The sequence below is a fragment of the Balaenoptera ricei genome, chromosome 16 (assembly GCF_028023285.1).
Source record: "Balaenoptera ricei isolate mBalRic1 chromosome 16, mBalRic1.hap2, whole genome shotgun sequence".
Classification (NCBI taxonomy): Eukaryota; Metazoa; Chordata; class Mammalia; order Artiodactyla; family Balaenopteridae; genus Balaenoptera; species Balaenoptera ricei.
Window position 1 is genome coordinate 110,369,994 of NC_082654.1, and position 19,316 is coordinate 110,389,309.

The 19,316-nt window shown below is 47.7% G+C and overlaps 1 protein-coding gene across 2 annotated transcripts in view; it reads right to left on the bottom strand.

Moving 5' to 3' along the window:
- Nucleotides 1-405: 405 nt before the first annotated feature.
- LOC132350918 (uncharacterized) overlaps nt 406-19,316 on the bottom strand; it is a 276,781-nt gene continuing 257,870 nt past the window's right edge. For both annotated transcript variants that reach the window (XM_059900516.1, XM_059900517.1), the window contains exons 4-6: nt 5,946-6,112; nt 3,467-3,659; nt 406-765 (exon numbers count right to left, since the gene is read on the bottom strand). In XM_059900516.1, coding sequence (XP_059756499.1) covers nt 649-765; nt 3,467-3,659; nt 5,946-6,112 — 477 coding nt within the window. In that variant the 3' untranslated portion in view covers nt 406-648. The remainder of the gene's footprint in view (nt 766-3,466; nt 3,660-5,945; nt 6,113-19,316) is intronic.

Consider the following 19,316-nt stretch of genomic DNA (forward strand, 5'->3'; position numbering starts at 1 on the left):
TTCCACATGTGTAAAATGAGGATAATCGTTGCCTGACAACTTTGGGTCTGAACTAATATATGAAATCGCCCACACAGAGCCTGGCACGTGGTAGGTAATCAAACTAGTCTCAGTGGTAGTGGTAGTAGTAGTAGAAATAAAATAATATTCATTCAACAAATATTTATCAAGTGCCTCTTATGTGCCAAGTTCAAGGTGCCTGGGATACGTCAGTGAACCAAATAAACCGAAATCCCTGCCCTATGGGGCTTATATTCTAGAAAGGAAGACACACAAAGGAGTAACCTTTTTTCTTTTTTAAGTAAATAAAATCCTTTGTTAAAAGGTGATAACTGCCATGGAGAGAAATGGAGCAGAATAAAGGGAATGGGGGTTCAGGGGTCGGGGTGGGATGGAACATGGCGATCAGAGCGGGCTTGTTGGTAAAGGTGGGACAAAGACTTAAGGAGGCAACAAGTGAGCCGTGTGGACCTCGGGGGGACCTCGGGGCTGTGCCTGGCCACAGGGCAGCGGTGTACAGCCCCGGCCAGGAGAGCGTCCGGAGTGTCCGAGGACCAGCCAGGAGGCGGCTGGGGGCTGGAGGGGAGGGTGGGGGAGGGCTGGGAGTGGAAAGTAGGTGATGCAGGCATGGTGACCGGATCCAGCTGGTCAAGGGCGTCGTGGGCTCTTGTAAAGACTGAGGCTTTTCCTCTGAGGGAGATGGGACGTGGATAAGGTCCCACTCACGTCCACGCAGGTCACTCCAGCCATGGAGCTGAGACTAGGCTGCAGGGGTGAAGAGGGAAGGCCGGTTAAGAGGCTGCTGAGTAACTCAGGGGAGGGGCGAGGAGGCCGGGCCAGGTGACGGTCGTGGCAGTGGTAGCAAGATTAGCAAAGCAACTTCATCCTAGTTTTCCGGCATTAATTCAAAGATACACCAAGCCATTGAAAAGCCCGCAGTGACTTCTGCTTTTAAATAGAGTGGCCTCACTTTTTTTTTTTTTTGGTGGCACCACAAGACACGTGGGATCTCAGTTCCTCGACCAGGGATCGAACCTGGGCCCTGGGCGGTGAAAGCGTGGAGTCCTAACCCCTGGACTGCCAGGGAGTTCCCAGAATGGCCTCCCTTTAAATGGCACGGTCATTTCTTGCCTTCCTGGCCCTGTGTCCTCCCCATTTCCCAGTCCCACCCGCCAGCGGCCCTTCCAGCTGATCCTGGCTCCGTCTCCTGGTGTCTCATCCCAACTCTCTCCCACGGCCCGGCGGCTCCAGGGACAGAACATGCCTCCTGCTTGACTTGGTCCAGTGGTGCCAACACTGGGTCCCATCCATGGGGGCCGATCTCACCAGGCCTGGCCTGACGGGTGGGCAGCCCTGCCGACCGAAGACCAGCAGATGGATTGAGGTGAGACTAGGAAGAAAGGAAGAGAGCCATCCACTAAGAGGGAAGTAAGAGAAGAGCAAGATGCTTTTCCATATGGATACCCAGAGGGTGCGAGTCTAGAACGATCTCTAGAATAATGATGAATACTGCCAGCCACCCACTGAGTGCCCATCCTATGCTAGCACTGGGCAGGCACTTTGCATCCTCTGATCTCACCACAATTTTAAGCTGTGGGATTGCCCCCGAATTACGAATGAGGAGGTTGACCTCAGACAGGTTTAGAAACAGGTCAAGGTAATACATCTAGCCATGCAGAGAGATTCCATCCCAGGCCTGTTCCTGCAAAGCCTAAATCCTCTTCCTTCATGACGGTCCCCGTCGCTTGGACAGGTGGGAATGTGTCAGAGGGTCTTTGCTCCCTTTTCCAAAAGAGAATCCACGGGAGGAAGCTTGTCCCAGGCCTGGCTTGGACCACAGACACTGTCAACAACCCCCATGCGTTCATTTGTCCTGGTTTCTGTGTTTGTGTTCATGGGCTTTTGAGTCTTTTTTCAGGCATATCTGTCTTTCCTGTTTCCCTAAGATTCTCAGCTCCTCAGGGGAGGGACTGAACCGTATATTTCTTGTTTCCGGTTCCACAGCTCTGAGCTCCGCACTCTGTATCCAGGGAGTGCTCGGTGGATGTTATTGATGGGCTGACTCAGGCCCCGTCTGCCCACATGAGCCATTTTGAGCAGCTTTGACTGGAATATGAACAGAGCCAGTTACAGCCGAAGAAGCAGTCTGGTCGATCCTCAACTCCCTCCCCACCCGCGTTCCAAGTGCAGCCGGGAGATGTTGGTCCACCTCCTATCAGATCTGTCCTTCATGAAGGAAGACAAGACTGCAAAGGCCCCAGCTTCTCCCGGAAAGGCAGCCAGAACTCTCCCTGCCACTGGAACTTGTCAGACGAATCCTGATTCTCCCAAGTGACCGGCTCGAGGCTTGCAATAGCCATTTTCCCACCATTCCCTCCATCTCCGCCTGATAAATAGTCCTGCACACCTGCCTCTTGCCCGGCAGAAAGGAACAAATGCGACCTGGTTCTCTGTGCCCCTTCTCTGTCCTCCTGGGAAGTGACAGGGAGAAAGGTGATTCTTAAAATTTAAAAAAAAGTCTGTGATTACACAAAAATTTACTCACTTAGTCCATAAACAGATACTTGAACAAAGTAGTGACTTCATCAAGAAAGTAAATTGGCTACAAAACAGGTCAAGATATGTTCAGCTTTTTAAATCCTGAAACCCTACTTTTTAGGCATCAATATTAAAAGGAAAGAGAAAATAAAATACACAAACGCATTTGCTTGCGAACACATAAAGTAGCCCTGATACAAACTGGTCATATTGGTTAGCTCTTGGAAGAGGAACGGGTGTCCGGGGGACAGGTGTGGGAGGGAGACTTTTCACAATAAAGTCTTTGGAATATTTTAAACCTTGCTAACAGCACTTACATAGCTTATTTAAGAAGTAAAGAGATACGATTTTTTTCAAAGCAAGAATGGGGACAGCAAAGCAATAGAGACGTGAAATCACCCAAGCTCTGTACCACACCAACAAATGATTTCCCTATAAAACAGGCTGTCACAACGACCCCATCACACTCAGATTTTGGGAAAGGAGGCATGTTAAAATAACTTCTTCTATAGGGATCAGCTGTTTAAGAGATGCTGGGTGCCTTTCTCGTGTTCCATCAGGCACAGACCAGAATGAGTGGATGGTTACTCTTACAGGAAGGAAAAGTGGTGAAGAAGAGGTGGATGGGTTGACCCCAACTGTTGCTTGTGACCTCACAGAATCCAGCAAAAGCAGAGAGGGAGGAGGAGCAAGGGGCTGAACAATCGCTCCGCAAATGGCATCCCCCAAGTCAACCTTGAACGGCCCCATCCTAGACCCGGCCGGCTCGGTCCTCTATTGCCTTGGGCCTTGGTATGAAAGGCAGGAAGAAAATTTAAAAACGAGGAAGGAAAGAAAAAGATCAAGGTGAGAGGCAAGAGCAAGCAGTCAAGGGCATCAAGGAAAGGGTGTGGACACAGCAGTGGGGACGGGGAGGGCTTGCTCTCACCTCCACCTGTCCGACCCCGCCTGAAGTCAAAGGGAGGTTGTAAAAGCCTGCGGGCCAATTCCTTCGCCTCCTAAGAAGAGCCTCTCCTGCAGCAAAGGTCAGATGCCATGGCTGGTTCCCAGGCATCCTTGGGGGCTCCACGTACTTCCAGCTGTGAGGCAGCTGCTTCCATCCCCATGTGAGGGCGTGCCACCTGTGGAGAGGGAAAAAGAACTCTGTGTGGCGGGGGGAATACCCCCCTCAACGAAAGTCTCCTCTTCCTTTTCTCTAGGAACTGTCAGCTTCAAGGTGACATCACTCATGAGCTGCTTTCCATTTACAGATAAAAAGAGAGAGGAGAGAGAGGGATAGACACAAGCACAGATGTGAATTACTGGGTACTGCTGAGTGGCTCCCCTACTGAGCCTGTTGCTATGGCAACACACTCCAGTTATGGACCACTTTGGATGGGGGCGGGGAGGTGGCGATGCAGAGAATTGCAGGGAAGCATCACGATAACAGCAGTGTGAGTTCGGGCCTAGGCTTTCTGTATTTCTGAAGTATTCTTAGTATAGATGCATTTTTTTTTTTTAACCCCTGCATATTCAGCTGTCGTGAAGCATCTCCAAAACTCTCACACTTTCCAAAATGGAAGGCATTTGCCCTATCTTCTTTTCTATGCCCATACCTTTCCATCATTCAGAGTGCCTCTCTAGGCCTGTTTTCCCTAAGTAAAGCAGGAAGGTGTTGGATGTCTCCCCCAAACACACTTTATTACACTTGCCTATTCAAGATCGCTCTATTTAACCTTGCAACTATAATATGGATTTACTAGGTCCATCATATTTATACTTTGAGCATCGCCCTTGTTCTGTGCCTTCATCCCACAGTGACTATTCCAGGGCAGAAGAAACTGAGAAGACCAAGCTCTGGTCAAGTTTATTGTGGGAGCAGCGGTTGAGGAGGGCAACTTCACTGCCATCACAGACCTTAGACGGGAAGAGGCCTAAGTAAGAGTCTGGTTATCCAGTCTATTAAGTGGTGGTCCAGTCTCTTCTTGAATACCTCTAGGGACAGTTACCTCACCACCTCCAGACAAGGCCTATTCAATTACTTAGCAATTTTCTTCTGAAAAATGCTCAGAGTACTGGTTTTCTCATGGGCAGGACTGTCTTCTCACACCATCAGGTGTGACATGGTAAACCCCTAGTGAGTGCAAGGCACCCTGAATTTTATTGAATTCTCACGTAGATTCCATTGAGGAGGGCATTATTATCCCACTTTACAGATGAGAAAAGTGAGGTTCAGGGAGGTACGTGCCCGAAGCCACTTGCCAAACAAGCAGCAGGGCTGAGACTGGACCCCCATTGTGTCCGACTTGCTGTCTCCTGGAGATGATGATAAGGATGATGATGATGAAGCCAGTTTGGACCAGCTGGAGGGGGATGGAGAGGCTGGATCCTGACTCTGTCTGCAGCCACTGACCTGCTCTCAGAGCTGCAGTCTAAGTGGTATGGGTTGGAGTTCGATGTCACCGAGCCCATTATTGCTGCGGCAGTTACGTTCGTTCTCACCACCTCCCTCTTCCTAAACAGAGGGACAGCAGGGCTGGGCAGGAGGGATGCCGGGCAGGAGCCAAAGATCATCCGCCCAGTCCTGGGTTTATGGTCCTACCTGGGGCGGTGGGGGACGCTTAAATCCTGAGGTTACTGCCGGGTCACGGCAGGTATCGGCATATACAACAGTAATAACAATATCATAACTACCATTTATGGAGTGTTTATATATATACATCAGGCCCTATCTGAGATGCCTTTACAGTCATGATTTTATATAACTGGTTCAAAAAGTTAAAGTGATGTGCCCAAGGTCCCATAGCTAGTAAGTGGCAGGACGTCAACCTTGGTCCACCTGGTTTCAAACCCCTGCTCTTTCCAACACTGTTCACCAAGCCCCCGAGTCATCCATTCAGTCGACAAAGATTTATTGAGTACCTACCAAGGCAGGCACTAGTCCTGGAGGTACTCAGGATACATCAGTAAATAAAATCAAGATCCTGGACCTCGTGGGAGGTGAGGGGTGGGGGGTGCTATGGAAAAAAGAAATCCCGAAGAACACAAATAAAAACCAGAGCGGGAGAAGAAGGACCAGGGATGCTGGGGCAAGGCAGGATGGCGCTGGTGATGCAGGTGAGTTCAGCAGAGGTCAGCGTGGGCCCACCGGGCAGGGGGGATCAGAGCCAGCGCTCAGTGAAGGACTCAGCCAGAGCCCCGAGGGGGAGAGAGTTCCAGACAGAAAGACTGGGTAGGGCAGAGGTCCTACAGTGGGGCTGTTTCTGGCTTGCTGGAGGAACAGCAAGGAGGCCGGGGTGGCTAAAGTGGAGTGAGTGAGTTCAGAGACACGGTTTGGGAGAGAATGGAGGTGGGTGTGATGATTTCAGCTCCTCCTTGAATGAGCCGGAAGCCTCTGCAGGGTTCTGAGCAGGTGTCGCAGCACCCACCTTATATTTTCCAAGGGGCACTCTGGCTGGCATGTTGAGGGTAGAGTGTAGGGGTCCAGGAGAATCCATGGTGAGATGGTGTTGGCTCGGGGTGACAACAGGGGTGGCCAGACCCTGGATGTTTTTCCAGGAAATACATTTTCAGGGGTCTTCTGACCGTTCGAACGCTGAGTATCAAGGAAAGAGAGAAGTCAAGGATGGCTCCGAGGTCTGGGACCTGAACTATTAGAAAAGTCCCTCCCCCCAGCCTCCCGCCCAGCTGAGATGTGTCAGGTTCGGGCACAGGAGGCTTGGCTGGGGGGGCGAGGAGCTGGGTTTCAGACATGTTGAGTTTGGGACGTCTGTTAGCCTCGCAGAGATGCCAAGAAGGCCTTTGGATGTATTTTGAATGTGGGAAGTATTTTAGGACATCTATAAATAAGTATGTCTTTTAAGATTTCAGGTATAAGCTTCATTCATCAGGGGAACAAAAACAGGTAAGAAACTTCTTGTTTCCCATAAGACACCATATGGATGAAGTGCCGTAGTAGTCGATACAATAGAAATTCCGGACCTGGGTGGGCAGGAAAAGAGGAGGGAAGTAACCCAGAACATGAGAGGAAGCTGGCCTGGGGTGAGTAATTTTTGTTCCAGATGATCACGAGCTGAATGCATTCAAAGAAACCTATGTCTGAGGACTCCAATGAATTGGAAACCAGTACTTTATCTGAAGGGAGAATCCAAATCTTGTGTACAGATCTGTAAATAAAAAGCCTGATTCACTTCACATCGGGTTAACAAAAGTTCTTGGGAACTAACACTTAACCAGAAGTTCACCAGAGGGCCCAAAGGTGAATTACTGGTCCTTCTTCCCCGGAATTCAGCAGGAAGGAACAGCAGAATTGTTCCTCTATCTGCCTCCACCGCAAATTTACTACCAAGTGTTACCAAATTTCTTGGCTAAGTACTACAAGTCTTAGAAAAAGGACAGAGCTGTCAGGCAATGATTGAAGCTCCCATTTTAGATAAGTCACGGCCTTTCCTCCTGGAACCTGAGCTGCCCTGTGTGCCTTTTGATATTTCTACTTTGTGATGCGTGGAAATGAATCTCATCAGTTCAGATCTTAGGAATCACCAGCCATGGCTGTGAAGTTTGGCATAGAAAATAATCATGGAGACGTTGAGAAGAAGCCACACCGTCCCAATCTGAGCAAAGTTCAGGGATTTCATATAAAATGCCCAGGTGAGTCCTTCTTGGCAAGGCAGAGCTGAGATTTTAACATGACAAGGAAGATTTTCAGTCCTGTTGGAGAAAACCGGGTGCCTTGTCATGAAACCCATGCAGACACCTTGACATTCTTGACACTCTGTTTCTCTGTCTTGGGCTTTGGATTCTGTATGTAAAAGCTCTCATCGTTATCACCAACAGAGTTTATGATTAGTGCTGGGATCTCTGTGCATTGAATTAAACAAAGGCCATCCGGGCCCTTGTGGGCACCGGCAGTCTTTTTTGGATGAAGAGTGCAAGGAAGCACCTCTGTTGCATCATTTTGGCCCTTTCACACATCATCCCAGTAGCTCCACTGTGATTCGGGTGACAGCCTCCATCATCGGAAGCCAGCTTAGAACAGGGAAGTGGGTTTGCCGCCTCCTAAAGAACCACGGGTACTACCTACAGAGGGTGATGGGCATCTGACCACACATACACACACAGAGACACACACACACACACACACACACACACACACACACCATTCCACTTGAGTATCAAATGTCTACTGGCATTACCCCCATTACTGCTGTAGCTGGAAACCAATCAAAACCATTCCATTTGATAAAATTAGCTATAGATGCTTCATATACTACAATGATAACTTTCCACTTGTATCTGTTTCCTCACCACACTGTGTGCCCCTTAATGACAAGGATGGGGGCCTTTCAACCTTATATCCACAGCCGGAAGCCCTCAGCCCAGTACACAGTGAGTGCCTGATAAAATATTAATTGACCGAATGTGGAAACTGAGGCACGGGTCTTGTCCTCGGGGCCATCTTGAGACCCAAGTCTGGACACAAGCTCAGGATTTCCATTTGCAGACTCGTGCTTTTGCCAGAGGGTTGATGAAAGCTTGAGCTCCAAGGTCTGCATGATCCACAGAGAATTTTTTCCAAGCTCATTTCTAAGAAGGGACCAAGGAGCCGTGTGCCCTTTTACCCGGGACCCAGGCTTTCAGGCCTCTGCCCGATGGATGCGGCCCATCTGCCACGGACAGTGAAGCGTCCTTGTGGTCCTTTCAGAGCGTCACAGCCATGGCTGCTCCGCCACCCCCAACCCCCCGAGCTGCAGGAGAAACGTCAGACGACAGGAGGGGAGACGCTGCCACACTGCAGACTGCGTTCTGCTTATCCTGCCGAGGGTCATGCTTTGAAAATATCTCTAATTTTGTTTTCATAGCTTGTTAACCTTTTCCTTCCCAAAACAACGCCGGTGTTTGTTTTGGCTCCTTTCGTGCAGTGAGGACGGGTCTGAGTTGGAAGCACAAAAGCATTTTTCCCTTAATCTCATTACAAGAGCTCCTCGCTCTTGAATTCTTCCCAGGGCTCACTTGCTGTGAAGTGATTTCCTCTTGGAATCGTTTTTTCTCTTTGTGAAGCTGGGAGAGCAAGTATGTTTGGTTTTGTAGGGAAACAGGGAGAGATAGCAAAGACAAAGGCGAAGAAAGCAAAACCCAGCGATACAGTGACGCCTTGGGGAGTTCTGGTATAAAATGGACCCAACCTAAAATTTCTGCCCCTTCGAGCAGCCATACCCAAATTCTGATTTGCGTGAGGGTACCACGCTGAGGTCATTCTTCTCACTGTCGTCTCTTATCTACCTGAAGTTTATAAAATGTGTGACCAAAAGGGCCAGTGCTTTCACAGCAGGCACTTCTCATGTGTTCAGAGTATCTTATTTCATCCTTTCGGGCCCCCTGAATGCTGTACATCTGCCTGCGTGGCCACCGTGACTTGGTTCTCACAGGCATGTGACATTCCCAACCTGTTCCTTCTAAGCATGGTGGACAAATTCACCTTGATTGTCTATTCTTATGTTTTAATGTTCATCGTCGAGTCTTGAAGGAATTTTAAGTTTAACCAGTGTTTTGTTAATTTTCCCGTCCTTCACCAAAGTATTCCTTTCCCCTTTGAACTGTTTCTTAAATTGCATCTGCAAACACAAAACTGAAACGAGGGGCAGAGGATTCTGGAAGATGCACCGTGGAGCTGGGGGAAACTGACAAGGAACATCACTGACCAGACCAATCGGCCATGGCCTGAATCATTCGAGTGACCGAGGAAAAGGGCCAGGCACGTTTTGCCTATTGTATATTGTATGAACTATTGTGTATTGTATGAATTGTATATTGTACGTAGATTGCATATACACACTATTGCATAGAACGGGAAACATGCCTTTACCTTTTTCAGGACCACGTTTTACTTTACGCGTGACACAGAGAACGGTGCACCCTACCCTTCGAGAGGCAGCATGAGCCAGTGGTTAGGGCAGGTGTTCTCGGCAGCCTTTCTGGGACTGAGCCCCGGCCCTTTCTCTCATTGGCAAGTCACTTCCCCTCAGCTATGAGATGTGCGTGGGGTACCAGAAAGCATCCTCTCTTCCCCCGTTAAGCATTAATTTGGACGTGAACTGAGAGAGAGGAAATATACGGCACAGTCCCCCCTCTTTGCAAGCATAGAAACCAGTGAAACTTACAAATAGAAAAGGATATAAGCAAACTCTTGACAGCATCTCCCATGTACTCACACGTTCTCTCCCACTATTTCTTTATTCTATTTTCATGTAAAAACGCGTGTGGGTGAGGGAAGGATTCTGGTAGGCGTCCAGTCCTGGTCCTCCAGCACTTATCAATCACCATTCATCTTGGCGGCTCACAGCCCCCGTGCCCGTGTGCTGAAGAGGAGTGACTCATCCGAACTCAAACAGCAGTGCTGACAGTTAACTGAATTCCAGAGCTAAAGTTCCTTCCTACCTACGGCAACTGTCCACAGCTCAGAGCTCCAGATTGCTCGAAGCGAGGCTGCAGTGTTTATGAGAGAGAGGGTGCCTATTCCAAGTGATTGAAAGGTCATGTTTACGGGTAGGATTCCATTTCTCTTCGACTTCCAGGCTTAGAATTTATGCACACTTGGTCCAGGAGAAAACGGACCAGACAGTAATTAGAGCTGAAGATTGCCGTTAGCATCTTCCTACCAGGCAGAGGGCAATGGCAGACTGGCCTCTTCGTACTCCCGACCTAAATGCTGTAATTGCCAAGCAGCTGGTCCCTCCTTTAATAATCCTTCATCTTCTCAGCGATGACCAGGGGCGGTCGCTGCTTGCTGGCTGCCTGGCTGGGGAAATTAATGCACGTGCAGAGAGAATTTCATTGAGGAAAGATTTATTTCTAGAGTCCCTTCACAACGTTGTGTACGTTTCAAGAGGAAAGTGAGGATGCCAAGGGAGGAAGATGATTGTTTCCATTGGGGGCATCAAGTATTGGGCGGTTGAGCTGGTTGGCCGGACGGACGTTGGGTTGTCATGGATTAAGGTGGCAGCAAGGGCCGATCCATGTAGGGAGCAGGAGGTGATTCATTCACACGGTTTAGCAGACTGTCGTAGTGATCACGTGCACACAAAAGCAAACACACTTTTTGGGAGATTCCAAGTTAGGCTGTGGAGTCTGGGAAAGCCATCCGCAGCGTGAGCCCTGGCCCCTCCAGAAGCTCCGTTTACAGTGATGGTTTCTCACCGTGGGTCACTGACCCTCTCTCTCTGGTTCCTGGTTATTCAGGATTTAACCGAGGCAAAATGACAACACAGGTGAACTCCTCCGGTTCTTCCCCTCTTGAATTCCTCTTTGTTCTCAGCCGGGCCCAGGTCACAGTACACAGCCTGCACGGGCCTGTCTGTGCAGGACGCAGCCAAGGCTGTAAACATCAGGCAGCAGAAAGAAGCTTTAGGCCTGGGGTAGTGAGTGGGCAGCCCAGACCTGCAAGTCCCACACCCTTGCAGAAACGACTTTGGGGTCCCTCCCAGTTCTTACTGCAGACGACTCACTTTCTGACTGTGGCCCTAACGATCGGAGAAATGTCTACACTGGCAGAAAGCTTGGTGATCTACACCTTCAACCGCCTCTTGTTACAGAAGAAAAATCTGACTCCCACGTAGTCATAGTAGAAAGTCTGAATCAGATCCCTGTCCTGACTTGCGATAAGTCCCTTCTCAGACCACCGTAGGCCAGCAGTGTGTTGGGCATGGAATGGTAGGGAGCTTTAGACCAGCTGATTTGGTTTGGAAACACTGGTCTTTAAGACACTTCTATCCGACAGAATCCTTCCTTCTCCTTTTCCTATAACTGGTTGCAGAAGTTCGTTCAAGAGATGCCAATTTGAGTCCTGGCTAATTAGCTAAAGTTCTTTTAGAGACATTCTTTTTTTTTTTCTTTTTTTAATTTTGTGTATAGTTGATTTACAATGTTGTGTTAGTTTCTGGCATACAGCAAAGTGATTCAGATATATATATATATATATTCAGATGTATATATATATATATATATATATATATATATATATATATATATTCAGATATATATATATATATATATATACTCTTTTTCATATTCTTTTCCATTATGTGGAGACGTTCTTAACCCCTTTGGGTCTTGGTTTCTTTCCCTGAAAAATCTAGAATAATAGTGATAATAATAATACCTTACATGCTGACCTGTCAGGATTACCATGAGGATCTAACGAATAATGAATATGAAATTATTTGAAAAGTATAAAGTTCTCAAAGTATCATGTAGTGCTATTGATAATAATAATTTCACTGCATTCCCATCCCTTAAGAACAAACAACCAAACTCTTATTTCTTTGACTTTCACCAAAACAAGGCTCTCTCTGACCTTTACCCTTTGGGCTGTTGGCTCCTCCCAAGCACTGACCACCTGCTGCTTGGGGTTGGATTGTGACCCTGATAGTCACCTTTGGGGTGACCTAGTCAATTTCTTACCCCCTTTCTGTTTCTGTTGTTCCCCTGTGACACTGATGCAATCATTCAGAGATGGTGGCGGTCTTGCCTTGCAGAACACAGATGCTGAACTGCTGTTAAAGCAACCCTATCATCACAAAAGTGTCTGATGGGCACGTGCTGTGTGTCTGAACTTGCTCATGGGTTTCCAAGCTCGGCATTCAAGGCCCTCTATGGTCCAGGCCTGTCCTGCTTTCCCGGTCATGTTCCTTCTGCCGCTGGGAATGCCTTCCCTTTCCTCCCCCTGTGCTTCCAGCTCTGCCTCTGCTGGACCTTCTACTGCTGCCCCATCGTGGCCTCCCCGTGTCCAGTCTTCTGAGGCCTGAGCATCTGCTCTTCCTCCTTGAGGGTTTCCCTGAGCTTCTCAGCAAAAGGAGGCACCACTTCGCTCTCAGAGTTTCCAGGACTCTTCTGCTGAATTTCTTTCATACCACCTTTCTCATTCTGCCCTTTGTCTTAGATCTTCATCGGCATGTCTTCTGCCTTCTCTGAAATAAATACTTGCTGAATGGGGGCTTCCCTGGTGGCGCAGGGGTTGAGAATCCGCCTGCCAATGCAGGGGACACGGGTTCGAGCCCTGGTCCGGGAAGATCCCGCATGCCGCGGAGCAACTAAGCCCGTGCGCCACAACTACTGAGCCCGCGCTCTAGAGCCTGCGAGCTACAACTGCTAAAGCCCGTGCACCTAGAGCCCGTGCTCTGCAACAAGAGAAACCACCGCAGTGAGAAGCCTGCGCACCAAAACGAAGAGTAGCCCCTGCTCGCTGCAACTAGAGAAAGCCTGTGCACAGCAACGAAGACCCAACGCAGCCAAAAATAAATAAATAAGTGAATAAATAAATAAACTAATTAAAAAAAATAAAAAACCAAACTCATTAAAAAAAAAACTTGCTGAATGAAGGAATAAATGTGTTGTCTTGGAATAACTGATTTATGTTTGTAGCTGCCTCTATAATTAGGTGACAAGGTCTTAAGAGGCAGGGACCACATCTTATCCACAAATATAATTCAATTAACCAACACGTTGGAGGAACCAGGCTGACATGACCCCGGAGGAGGTGCTTTCAGGGTGGGGACAGAGTACGCGAGACACATCTCTGCCCTTCAACTCACAATCTAGTTGGAAAGGTAAGACCAAAAGATGCACAGAGAAAACACCCCAAATGTCCATCAACAGGGGAAGGAATGAAAAAGCGAAATTATTGTATCCATGTGGTACACTACCACTCAGCCATAAAAATTAACCAACTAGTGATAACGCTCAGCATTGACGACTCTCAACAAAGTTATGCTGAGCAAAAGAAGCCAGACATCAAAAACGATCCACCGTTTGATTCCATTCATAGGATGCTCTAGAAGAGGAAGAGGAAGCTATGATAACAGAAGTCAGATCAGTGGTTGGCTGGGCTGTCTGGGTGGGTGGTGGGTGGTGGTAAAGGAAGAGGATCACAGCGGAACTTTCCAGGGTGGAGGGGTCTTTTATGCCATTGGGGTGGTGGTGACATGTACACATTATCGTCAGACTGTATACACTTCAATCCTGTGCATCTTATTGTATGTAAATTATACTCCAACTAAGTCAACTTAAAAATGAGTTGAGAACTAAAAGTACTTTATTTTTTTTGAAGAGTTCTTTTTCTTAATGTTTATTTTTATAGAAATATAGTTGATTTACAATGTTGTGTTAGTCTCTGCTGTACAGCAAAGTGATCCAGTTACACACATATTCTTTTTCATATTCTTTTCCATGATGGTTTATTACAGGATATTGAATATAGTTCCCAGTGCTACACCGCAGGACCTTGTTGTTTATCTATTTTATATACAGTGGTTTGTATCTGCTACTCCCAAACTCCTAATTTATCCCTCCTCCTGCCATTCCCCTTTGGTAACCATAAGTTTGTTTTCTATGTCTCTGAGTCTGTTTCTGTTTTGAAAATAAGTTCATTTGTATCATATTTTAGATTCCACATATAAGTGATGTCATATTGTATTTGTCTTTCTCTGTCTGACTTATTTCACTTAGTGTGATAAACTCTAGGTCCATCCATGTTGCTGCAAATGGCATTATTTCATTCTTTTTTATGGCTGAGTAGTATTCCATTGTATGTATATGTGTGTATATATATATATATATATATATATACCACTAAATAGTACTTTAAAATGTAAAAACCAGTCCAAGACAACAGTGGACGAGATATAGCAAGTCAGGATTAAGAGTAAAGATTAATTATAGAGACGATAATTGCACTGAGGGTCCGAGGGGGGCACTCTCCCATCAGGCCATGGTGGCCTTTAAAGCAGGGACTCGTGCAGAACCTTGAGGATGATAAAGGGGAGGAAGGTTGTGCGCCAGGTAGAGGCATCTTATGCTCCTTCTGTGTTGGCCTCAACCCTCATCATAGCCCCAGGACCCCAGAAAGCACTTGGCAAATAATTTTTTGCTAAAAGAGATGAACTCTGAAGAATGAGTTCTTTCACCCTCTGTCCTGGGAATGTGGGCACATGCCAGGCCAAGGCCATGCCCACATGGGTTTGTGGGCACTTCATGTCTCTGACCCTTTGCCCAAGCTGTTCCCTCCCCCTGGAACTCCCTCCCTCCCTGTTCTCCACTGGAGAAATCTCATTCCTTTCCCAAGACTCAGCTTTTCTTGCTTGGGGGCTTTAAGGACCTGCCCCTCCTGTTCCTCCAGGTGGGGTTCTCTGTCTGGGTCAGGCTCTCACGGTGACTCATCCCTTCTGCTCCCCTGATGCTCTCCCCTTGTACCCTGGTTAGCAGTCTCCAGGGCGTCTGTGAATAATTCCTAACTAGGTGCTTGCCACGTAACCAGTCTTTTTTTTTTTTCTTCTTCTTCTTCTTTAGTGTGCACAAGAGGCAAGGCCACATATTCAGGGCTGGCTCAGGGTTTCATTTTCAAGCCAAGCCCTGCTACTTGGTGGGATATACCCCTCCAACTGGCCACCTTTGCAGGGTTGGCTGCATTCTGTAGATTCCTGACCCATAGGGAGCCCAGTGACCTGCAGGAGCAGTTCTCGCAAAGGTTCCCTGAGTGCCCAGCAGTGAGAACCCAGAGGGCTGTGCGCTGTCTGTCATCATGCATGTCTACAAGTAGTAAATTGCACCCAGTGAATTTCTACGTGGTAAAATCCTCCTGTCAATCAGCCCTGCTCCCTGGGGGCAGGGGACCAGAAAAGGGCGATCGCTCACAGAATCACAGGACAGCGAATGGTAGACAAATCTAAAATGATCATCTAGTCCAAAAGATGGGGAGACTGAGTTTTAAAAGGTGAAATGATAGTCTCACTATGGGGACCTTCAAAAGCCAACAGAGAAGCAAGAGAAACCCTTTTTGTCCTCCTCAAAACGCAGGGGGTGGCGAGGAAAAAAAATCAATCAAAGTCACCTGGAACAGAACCCATCGGTAAGGAAAGACATGCTATTTTCAAAGTTTCTAAAAGGATATTAGTAACAGTCAGGGGGGGAAAGAAACCCACATAAAAACTGCACTTGATAAAGGCCTTTTGGAAGCAGATAAAGGTGTGCTTTGCTGCCTCGCGGCCTTGAGCCTTTCACTCTGCTTTGTCCAGCTGGGTTTGGAGATTGAGGTCTGGGAGTGTGATTGTTTATCTGTTCCAAGTGATACTGGAGTTGTTTGCTTTGAACAATGTGACTTTGTTCCTTTGTTGGATGTAGCCAGCAGCAGAGCTGTTGCTTAGGAAAGGAAAAAAACACATCAGGAACTTGCTCAAAGTAAAAGGGGGTTTTGCGGGTTAAATATTGGCACAAGAGCCGAGGCAGCTGAGCTGAATCTCTGTCAAGGCAGAGATTCGGCTGTCCCAGGGGCAGGGAGGGACATGCCTCGAATGATTCCCTTTCCAGGGCTGCCCTGAGACAGAGGCACTGGCCCTGGGTTATTTCCAAGAAGTTGCTCAGAGCAATTTATCAGAAGCCGGAAAAGAGCGCCTCAATGTTTTTGAAAGATCATTCGCTATTTGCTTCCCCCAGAAGAGGGGATCTATTATTACCTGCCTTCTGCGGGGCAAGGAGACAGACCGGAAGCTGAGAGCCCTGGCAGATGTGAGCCGCAGCTCTCTAAGTACGCCTACTGTGTGCCAAGCAGTGTACCAAACACCTTTAAACACTGTCTGTATATATCACCTAGTTAAAGCATCCAACGACCTAATGGGACAGGTTCAGGGTTGCACATCAGTCGGCTCACAAAGCCCACTGTTGCATCGCCTCCCACCCGCACGTTCAGCGACATCATGGTACTAGCTTGAAACTGGCCGTGATGGATTCGTACAGCCACTATGGAGAACAGTACGGAGGTTCTTTAAAAACCTAAAAATAGAGCTACCATATGATCCCATAACCCCACTCCTGGGCATATATCCAAAGAAAACCATAATTCAAAAAGATACATGTACCCCAATGTTCACTGCAGCACTATTTACAATAGCCAAGACTTGGAAGCAACCTAAGTGTCCATCAACAGATGAATGGATAAAGAAGATCTGGTATATATACACAATGGAATATTACTCAACCATTAAAAAGAAGGAAATAACGCCTTGTAGCAACATGGATGGACCTAGAGATGATCATGCTAAGTGAAGTAAGTCAGACAAAGACAAACATCATAAGATATCACTTATATGTGGAATCTTTAAAAACGATACAAATGAACTTATTTTCAAAATAAAAATAGACTCTCAGACATAGAAAACAAATTTATGGTTACCAAAGAGGAATGGCAGGAGGAGGGATAAATTAGGAGTTTGGGATTAACACATACACATTACTATATTTAAAGATAATCAACAAGGACTTGCTGTATAGCACAGGGAACACAGGTTATCTTGTAATAGCCTATAATGGGAGAGAATGAAAAAAAAAGTATATATATATACATAACTGAATCACTTTGCTGTACTCCTAAAACTAACACAACATTGTAAATCAACTATATTTCAATAAAAATTATTTTTTAAAAAAGAAGTTGACCATGATGGAAGTATTTACACCATGGAAACTGGCAAATGCTAGAACATCAGAAGTTTCTTTTTCGCTTGGTTGGTGTCTCTGAGAGCTCGTTGTTCACCGTTTACCACTGGACAGACACGAGACTCCTCCCGGTTTACAGAGGAGAAATTGAGGTCTCAAGGAACTTGTCGGGGGGCACACAGGTTTCAAGTCCTCCAAAGAAAAGGCCTTCCGCTGAGACCTCCTGCAGGGTGCATTGGGTTCCTTAGGAGAAGGGCTAGAAGAGGCAAGGGAGGCTGGAGGGGAGGGGTAGAAAAAGGAACGTTTGCAGCTAAATTGCCAGCAAGAGTGAGGGGAGGTGATTTCATTGGATAGGTCACCAGCCAGGGGTCTGCAGGACTCAGACAACAAGATTTTGCTCGGAGACTTCCTGGCAACCTCAGGAGCTACTGGGAGAAAGAGACCAGAGAGACCTTCCTGAAATGGGGGTCCTGGGGGCCCTGGGTGGGCCTGTCCGGAGGTGAGGGCGGGGGAGGAAGCCTGGAGGATTCCTGGGGAACCGCCCCCCGGGAACCTGCTTTGAAGCACACCCCCCGAGGTGAGAGGCTGTGCTCAGGGGCCGGGAGAAGCGGGTGTGACCTGCCCTCGCGACCTGCCCTGGGACCAGCCTTCCTCACTTCCTCTTTGTGACAAGAAACCAATATTCCATCCCATCCACCCCCGAAGTGCACTGGCCATGCCTGAGGCCACCAGCCTCTCAGGAGTGAGGCGGTCACGGTAGGGCTGTCAGGTGCGCCCTGTCTCCGCGTGCCCACCAAGCTGAGGTTTGCAAACCTCAGGCCTCTGTCCCGGCCAGGGCAGGGCTGGGACGCCAGGTTGTCAAGGAGTTGTCCCATGGGGGGTCGGACTCTGCAGAGAAGACTCCGGGACGCAGACAGCATGGGTGTGACTTCTGGGTCACCTATGAGGACTTGTGACATGGGGGAGGGGGAGGGAGCGGAGCTGGGGTTCTGAGGGGAGGGAATGGGGATGGCAGAGATGTACAGGGATTCTTGAGCTTTGCTGATCAGGTGAGAAGGAGGAGCTGCCCTCCCCACCTCTACGGCTGCAGCATCTCCTTCCTCCAGCTCGGTCATCGCTCAGGGATGGATAGTGGCTACCAAAGCTGGCTGGTAAGTTTCTATTACTTTTCTGCCATGGAGGTCCCAAGTCATCTCAGGGGCCACCTCGGACATCCACAGCCCATGTGTGAGATATTTACTTCCCACTCCAAAGTGGGCTCTAGAAAACCCAGCTTTGGGTCACGGAGAGAGATCACTACACTTCCAGCCAAGCCTGTGACCAATAAAAAATGCCACTGAAACACTGTTGAGCACCATTTTTTCTTTCCTTGTGTAAATCAGAACCGTCAAGGGTGCCATTATAAATGGCCTCTTTGTTGTGCATCAGTAAACTTTACAAGATAATGGAGATGGAATCGTGATGTTGTTGGAGTTTTTCCCCCTCCCTTCTTAACTTTCTAAATCTTTCCTGGCTTTGTGGCTTTGCTGCCTAGCACAGTAGTAAATGATGTATGAAATGAAGCATTTCTTCCCTCCAGCCAAGCAATGGCTCTTCCATCATTACCCCAATATTTATTATTTGGAGTTGTGTTTGGGCTGGCTACAGTCAGAATAGCCCATCAGTGCTTTTTGTTTGTTTGTTTGTTTAAGACCAAGAAGGAAGGGGAGGAAAAGGAAGAAAAGCAAGAAAGATTTGTGTAATAAGAAAAATAGACTGGGTCTGTAATGCCAAAATATTGGTTGGACTGACTTCTCCCTAATATATATATATATATGTATTTAGCATCTTTATTGGAGTATAATTGCTTTACATTGTTGTGTTAGTTGCTGCTGTATAACAAAGTGAATCAGCTATATGCATACGTATATCCCCATATCCCCTCCCTCTTGCGTCTCCCTATCCCACACCTCTAGGTGGTCACAAAGCACGGAGCTGATCTCCCTGTGCTATGCGGCTGCTTCCCACTAGCTATCTATTTTCCATTTGGTAGTGTATATATGTCCGTGCCACTCTCTCACTTCGTCCCAGCTTACCCTTCCCCCTCCCCATGTCCTCAAGTCCATTCCCTACGTCTGCGTCTTTATTCCTGTCCTGCCTCTAGGTTCTTTAGAACCATTTTTTTTTTTTAGATTCAGCAGAGGAAAGGCCTTCTCCATTATGTTCTGTACCCTGTCCCGTGGGACTCAGCCCTTCCGTCTTGGTCATGGCGGTCTCACCAGACGGTTTACTGCCTTTGGGGCAAACATATGCAGACTTGGTTGTGTTTGTTGTTT